The sequence below is a fragment of the Octodon degus genome, unplaced genomic scaffold (assembly GCF_000260255.1).
Source record: "Octodon degus isolate 3935 unplaced genomic scaffold, OctDeg1.0 scaffold00020, whole genome shotgun sequence".
In the NCBI taxonomy this organism is placed as follows: Eukaryota; Metazoa; Chordata; class Mammalia; order Rodentia; family Octodontidae; genus Octodon; species Octodon degus.
In genome coordinates, this window is record NW_004524596.1 from 834,768 (window position 1) to 842,849 (window position 8,082).

The 8,082-nt window shown below is 36.0% G+C and overlaps 1 protein-coding gene across 8 annotated transcripts in view; it reads left to right on the plus strand.

The window, feature by feature from the left end:
- Birc6 (baculoviral IAP repeat containing 6) overlaps window positions 1-8,082 on the plus strand; it is a 256,628-nt gene that overhangs the window by 236,884 nt on the left and 11,662 nt on the right. For all 8 annotated transcript variants that reach the window (XM_004627598.2, XM_004627599.2, XM_023711251.1 and 5 more), the window contains exons 70-71: window positions 698-859; window positions 3,773-3,850. In XM_004627598.2, the coding sequence (XP_004627655.1) occupies window positions 698-859; window positions 3,773-3,850 (240 nt within the window). The remainder of the gene's footprint in view (window positions 1-697; window positions 860-3,772; window positions 3,851-8,082) is intronic.

Sequence of the window (8,082 nt, forward strand, 5' to 3'; positions counted from 1 at the left end):
AAAATATTATAGAGAAAGTCATGAAGGAAAACTCAGAAAAAGTGATTTAGTAACTTAAAGACATTTGATAGGTAAATTTTCTTCCTGCAGTCTTTTTTTTAGTTTGGTTTAGTTTGGTTTGTGTAACTTTTTTGTTTTGTTTTTGATTTTTGAAGCAGCATCTTACTATGTAACTCAGGCTGGATTTGATCTTACTCTGTAACCCAGCCTGCCCTCAGATACATGGCGATCCTTCTGCTTCTGCCTCACCATCTCTCTGCCTCAGCCTCCTGAGTGCTGGAATTACAGGCATGCAACAAACACCCAGCAAGGCGTCTCCTTTACTAACCCATTTTCCATCAAAGTCAAATCACTTTAATTTTATTTTTTATTGGTACTGGAGATCGAACTCAGGATTTTGTGCTTTCCAGGATGGCACTTATACTGTTGAGCTATTTCCCCAGTCCCAAATCACTTTAATTTTATTCCAAAAGCATTTCCTAGTCCTGTGTTTATTTTCTTCTAATTTATATATTATAAAAAAGAAACTTCTGATTACATTTTTAGCATATTCTGGTAGAGATATGTATTGGCCATCAGAAGATGATTCTTATTTCATGTTGGGTTTTCCTTATTTCCTGTTGGGTTTTGCTGTTCCAATACTGGCCTGTAAATAATGGGATGGTAATGTAGGTGTCTCTGCTTTTGTGCATACCAGGTTCTGATAACTGGACCAGCAGATACCCCCTATGCAAATGGCTGCTTTGAGTTTGATGTGTATTTTCCTCAAGATTATCCGAGTTCACCACCTCTTGTAAATCTGGAGACAACTGGTGGCCATAGTGTAAGATTCAATCCAAACCTCTACAATGATGGCAAGGTAATGTAATTGCAGTCTTTTGTTTCGAATGCCAGTGTGTTGGGTCCACAGATTCTTTATCATTTGAACAAAATATTGTTTAACTTATTTTAATATAAGAGGATATGAGTTTCTTTATGCTTTGCTTCCCAGTGTACATAGTTTAGCTTGAATAATAAGAGAAAAGTAACCAAAAAGGCTCAAAAGAATATAGTGTTAGTCTATAAAGAAATGACCAAGGTACCAACTTACTTATCATATTCTGTGGCAACTGCTGAGAGATGTCCTCCCTCACAGTACTGCATAGCCAGTGTTTGTCTTGGCCTGTTAGCTTTGATTTCTGGGACTAAATCTAGTCAGCTTCTAACAAGTGCCTGAAAGTTAACAAATGAAAAAAAGCATTCTTTCTGTATCACAAAATTTTTTTGGCTACCAGACTCACCTTTATGGTCTATGAAAAAACAATTATGAACCTACTTTTAAGAGTTGATGTTAAAATATTTGCATTTTTTATATTAAAAATATGAAGCTGTTTTGCCATAAACAAAGTTGAAAAAGTGGAGGGGTATTAGGAAAATCATCTCACCTGGCAGGAAATCTTTAAAATTAGGTTTAGGCTGGGTGTGGTGGTGCATGCCTATAATCCTAGCACTTGGGAGACTGAAGTAGGAGAATTGCTGCACATTTGGGCCAGCCTGGGCTACAAAGTGAGCTCAATGCCATCCTGAACTGCATAATGAGACCCTGTCTCAAAAAAACCAAAAAATTGGGTTTGAAATAACAATCATAACTTTTCAAAATAATTTTGGATAGTTTGGTAGAATTTCAGTGGTGAGAGCCATGCTTAGAATTTAGTGTTTAGAAACCACTGCAGTGTAAAAAGAAATGCATACATTTTGAGAAGTAGATACTTTTTTATTGGTGAAAACAGCAAGTGTTCAAAATGAATCTGTTTTATCAAAGGTATCACCAACTTTTCCATTGGTTTTGCTCTCCAGGCTCAGCCTGGCTTAGATCTGTAATTGCCATGTTACCATTTTTTTCACTAGGTCACATTGACTAGGTAGAATTACTTTCCTGGATTTATGACAAGAAACTAGAGGCAGACCTTGCTCTTTTTGGAAGAGTTGTACATATTTCTAAAACTGGGAAAGAAAATGGCATTGTTGACTTTTCTTGAGAGATACTATGAACTGAGTGAAGTTTGTGTAAGGTAGTAAAATTTATTTAAATTAATTCCATTTAGCATACTGGTAATGGTAAAGGGTAAGAAATTGGGAGTCCAGTGTTCGGAATTATGGTCTTTTGCCATTATAGCTACACATGCTATAAATCACACAGTGGTGAACTGTATTTATTTATATATATTTTGTGGTGTTGGCAATTGAACCCAGAGCATTGATTGCACATGCTGAGCAACTGCTTGACCACTGAGATACACCTTTAACCCTCAAACCTATTTTTAATGGTTTACATTGGTCTCTTGGATCCTACAGCTGCAAAAATGCTGATAAAATGAGATGATATATGCAATAATGCTTTTAATAATACATAAAGTTGTACAGATGAAAGTATTATTAATGAAACTACATACCAAATGAATTACTATTATTATTTTGTGTTAGTGTTTTCACCCACATGACCTTAAAAGGGTAGTAAAAACTTTCTATTTTTAATACCTCTTACATTCTAAATTTGTTCCCAATTATGTGAAATTATAAATTTGCCATTAAAAATTAAATTAAAAAAAAATCCAACCTTTGGGCTGGGGAGATAGCTCAGGGCCTGAATTGAGTGTCTGCTTCTGAAAAAAAAAGCAAATCTGGGCCAGTAGCTCAGTGTCTAAAGCGCCTGCTTAGGCAAGCACAAGAGCCACGGTTCCATCCCCTGCACCACATGCTGCACCAGCCCTGTCCCCAGGGTGGGCTGAGCCAGCAACAACAACAACAACAACAAAAAAGTAATAAATCTGGTGAGTTTTTTTTATGTTCATAGTTCATAACCTGAAGAACATAATATGATATGCCCCAACTTTGTTATTACAAGAGAAGTTTGTAAGTATAGATAAAATATTGCCAGTTCTCTTTTTCCCACACTGAACTGTTTACCTGTATTTTGCAAGTGGTTTTGCAGTGTGTCATCTTAGTGAACGTGTATCTAATGTGTCCTAAAGTATGTTCCAAGGAACCCTGGTCATTCTCAATTCCTTTTCAGGAGTCTGTGGATTCTTTACTTTTTCAACTTCATGTTTGTATGCGAACAGATTTGATCCAAATACTTTAGTCTATGTAAATCTATGTAAAATGTTGTACAGTTTCAATGTACAGACAGACATCAAGTTCTTTTCAGCCATATCCCACTTTCAAAATCTAGATTTTTTTAAAAGTACAAACTGGTATCACTTTTTCTCACTAAAAATTTTTGTTGGTTAGGATAGATATATAATTACATTCTGTTAATGAATAAAATGATTTGTTCTAATGGTGTTTGTAAATAGGATGTCGAGTCCGCATCTTGTACAGCAATTAACCACTAAGAAGAATGTATGCAGTGTGTTAATTATTGAAACTGTCCTACCGATTTGATTTAAAACTGTCTCATTGCTATTTGTTTATCAATAAAATTATAGCAAAAAATTTGCATTGCAAAAATTTTTTTTTGTTTTGGGGAAATTACTTTTTCATTAAGATACATTATTATTTATATAGACATGTAATGAATGCTGGTTCATTTTTCATTATGAGAAAATTACAGTGATGTACAGGTTTTCTATCACATCTGAAGATACTAATCTGTATTCTCAGATTAAACTGTAGGGTTTACATACAATTGAGATACTTTGACATGAGGGTATGTTTGTTTTTTCTTTTATTTGTGCTACTTTGCTTTTAAGCACTCCTTTCAGTTCCATTTATGTTTCTTTCTCTTCTTCAGGTTTGTTTAAGCATCTTAAATACATGGCATGGAAGACCAGAAGAAAAGTGGAATCCTCAGACCTCAAGCTTTTTGCAAGTAAATAAAATTTTTCTTGACTTGTTTCCCTTACACAGTAAATAACTATGTATGTTTGAAATCAGTTTTAGTAACTAAGAGTTAATGTACTAAATAAAAAAAACAAACATAAAATGTTAGGAAATATATACTAAATCATTAACTGATGGGTAGTAGTATAGTGAAGTCTCATCTGGAGGTTAAAGTTGTAACTTGGGGCCTATAGCAGAAATCTAGTTTTGTCAAAATTACCTAGAGAAAAAGCCTTAAGTTGGGCTTGGCTGTTAGCTCTGTATGGATTACTTACATTACATGTGTAGAGCTCTGTGTTCAACCTCTGGTAACATACTAGTATATACATAATTTTTAAGAGCCCTGAGTATACTGTGATACAACAAGATAATACAGCTAGTTCTTTTTCCTCTTGTGTACTAGCTCTTGGTGTAGGGCTTAAACCCACAATGGAATTTAGTAAATTACTGGTATTCTTTGTTTTTTCATATATTATCTGTTTTTTTTTTGTAATATAGTTGATGAATTGACTCCTGAGATGCAGAAGTACTGTCTTGGAATTCATTAAACTTAGCATTTGTAGTTATTTGCAGTACTTTTAACACATTTTATAGTCCTTAATTTTTTATTTTCTGTAAATCATCTGAGCACATCCAGTGAAATATGTTGCCTAATATCCCATTTTTACTTATGTTGTGTCTTAACAAAGACATGAACAAGTAAGCTTGTCTATTTTGTCACTTGTTCATTTAGGAAGTTGACACATTTATTGCTGATGCGTGTTTATTTGGTTAGTTGTTTTTGTTGCGATATTGAGGATAAACCCAGGGTCTTCAGTTTGATCTGCATTTCTAGCCATTTAGGTTTTTTTTGTTTTGTTTTGTTTTGTATTGTTTTGTTTTGCAGAACCAGGGATTGAACTCAAGCCCTTGCGCTTGCCAGGGAAGCGCTTATTCCACTGAGCCATCTTCCCGCCCCCTCTAGCCATTTAGTTTTGTTCTTATTCTTCTTATTCTGAAATAGAATTTTGTTAGATTTCCCAGGCTGAGCTTGAAATTGTGATCCTCTTGTTTTTATTAAGTTTTCTAAAGTGCTGGAGTTACAGGCATGCACTACCACAACCAATTCGTAGGTTTGTTTTGTTTGTGACAGAGTTTCACTATGTAGTCCAGGCTGAATTCAAACGTGAGGCGAACCACCTCTTTCAGCCTCCCAAGTACTGGGATAATAGGCATATGACACTATGCCTACCCTAGCTTATAGTATTTTAAGCTCATAATTACAAGTAAATGTTTAAGAAAGATAACTATAAATTATCACCATATAAGTAAAGTTGACCTATCCCAAAAGATTGTTTTTCTGCATTTCTATTTTACATTAGGTGAACAAAGGTAGGAAAATAAATGCATGTATTTTCTTCCAAAAGGTTTACATAAGCTGATGTGTCATTCAGTAATAGGAGAATGACACATAGGAGCATGTGTTGTAAACTAGATTTTGAACTTAATTCAAAGAAATATTAATTGCTGCTAATAATTTTTTGTTATCTAATGAAAACCTTACAATTTCTCAACTCTTAATTTTTCTCACATGGAAGTGTTTTTCTAGAGCATATCTGTTCTTTATGTTCTTTTAGTGGACCTGGCTGTTTTAAACCAAATAGGCTGTGAATCTGACATAATTTAAGTGAGTTATTTGAATCTACAAGTTTTTAACTCAAAACTATATTGTGTACAGAGAGATGTTTAGTAAATAAACCTTTTTATAGATTTGTGATAGGCATTTAATTTTTCTCCTTTTGTAGAAGCATGAGGATGATAATACATTATTTGAAAGGCCAGAAGGCTAAAATAAATTGTACCCTGGAAGACTGTTTTAGAAGTGTGGAGTTGATGGTGATGCATGCCTTAAATCCACCACTTAGGAGGGGCTAAAGCAGAAAGATCTCTTCAAATTTGAGGCTAGCCTGGACTATGTAGTGATTTCAAAGCCAGCCTGAAGTGTATAGTTAGGCCCTGTCTCAAAAAACAAAACAATAAAAAAGGAAAAAAATAATTCAGTTGTGTATATATAGTTTATGTAAGCAAAAGAAAAGTACCTTCCTTCAGTAATACATTCAGTTTCATAAAGCTTCAAACATTGGAGCTCTTAGTCTTTTCAGTTATCATTTATTTTTATTTTTTTTAAACATTTGTGTGTGTGTGTGTGTGTGTGTGTGTGTGGCCAGCTCAGCCCACCTGGGGGCGGGGCTGGCTGGCATGTGGTACTGGGGGATCGAACCGCGGTCCCTGTGCTTTGCCAAGCTTGTTCCAAGTAGGTGCTTTAGACCACTGAGCCATCTCACCAGCCCATCAGTTATATCATTTAAATCTTTTTTCCTATAATTGACCCTTGCCTCAAAAATGTACTTACTTTTAGATCACAAATTTCAGGTTCAAAGTACTGAAAGTTTTCTAAGGTCATATATACCTTTATTCTGAGATGCTTATGTGTGACATTTCATAATAATTGCGAGCACAACCAGCATTAATTGCTGTTAATCTTTCTTCACTGAAGAAGTACTCAGAAGGTCTCTGTCTTCTTCTGCCTTCAAAAAGGTTGTATTAAATGCTACTTGTATAGGTATATAAGCCACAAATATTATACCAGCAAATAATGAGCGCTCTCCATATGTGTTACACTTGAAGAAGTGCTTTTAGGTAAAATGCATGGGTTCAGAGGTAATTAACCCTGTGACGATCTTACCAATGTGAACTTCGAATGATAAGGTTATTGTAATACTGAGGCACTTAGGTTTTCTTGGAATAAGTATCTAAAACTGCCTCATGGACTGGGGCAATAGCTCAGCAGCATAAGGTCCTTCCTGGTAAGCACAAAGTCCTGAGTTTGATACCTGGTACAAAAAAAATAAAAATAATGGGGCTGGTGAGATGGCTCAGTGGTCTTAAAGCACCTACTTGGAACAAGCTTGGCAAAGCACAGGGACCGCAGTTCAATCCCCCAGCACCACATGCCAGCCAGCCCCGCCCCCTGGTGGGCTGAGCTGCCCCCCCACAAATAAATAAATGTTAAAAATAAATAAATAAATAAATAAAAATAAAACTACCTCATGCATCTCTTTCCCATTTTGCAAAATGGTGGATGAGAAAAACAGACACTAAAGAGAAGAAACCCGAAGCCCAGAAGGCTTCTGCCTTGTAAAAAAAGAAATATGTGTATAACCCAACATACGATTGGTACTGTTTCATAGAAATCTTCAGTGACCTTTAAATAAGGGTTCATCTAATATATTTTATATAGTCCTGCATAACTATCATATTGAGAGCTCTGTATTGTTCATCCAGGACCATACTGCGACTTCTCTTGCCTTTTGAATTATGCTCTTTGTTATTTCCTATATGCTACTTCTGGAGGTATTAAAATATTTCAGGTTTGTGTAACTAGAAAATCTTACTTTTAGTTTTCAAAGGTGTGTTTGCTAAGTATAAAATTCAAAGAGGACAGATCTTTTTTTTTTCAGTCCTTTAATTAAAAACAGAAGGCTTCTGCCAGTGGTACTGGCAAAAATTGTATTCCAGAAAGGCTTTGTACAAGAGAAAGTACACAGCTCCTAATCAAAGCTTGAGAAGAAAAATGAGAAAGTTCTTGCTACGATCACAAAACCAGTCGGTGGGGACAAGAATGAAGGTACCCAGGTGGTTAAGCTTCGAAAATGCCTAGATACTACCCTACTGAAGATGTGCCCTGAAAACTCTTAAGCCGTGGCAGGAAACCCTTCAGTCAGCACATGCAGAAACTTCGAGCTAGCATCACTCCGGCACCATCTTCATCATCCTTACCAGGCATCACAGAGGCAAGAGAGTGGTCTTCCTGAAGCAGTCGGCCAGTGGCTTGCTACTTGTGACTGGGCCTCTTAGCCTTAATTGTGTTCCTCTATGAAGAACACACCAGAAATTTGTCCTTGCCACCTCTACAAAAATTGACATCAGCAAAGTGAAAATCCCCAAACACCTCACTGATGCTTACTTCAAGAAGAAGAAGCTGCAGAAACCCAGACGCCAGGAGGGTGAGATCTGCAACACCGAGAAAGAGAGATACCAGATTTCAGAGCAGCCCAAGGTGGATCACAAAGCGGTGGACTCACACATTTTAGCAAAAATCAAAGATATTTCTCGGGCTGGAGAGATGGCTCAGTGGTCTAAAGCACCTACTTAGAACAAGCTTAGCAAAGCATCAGGGAC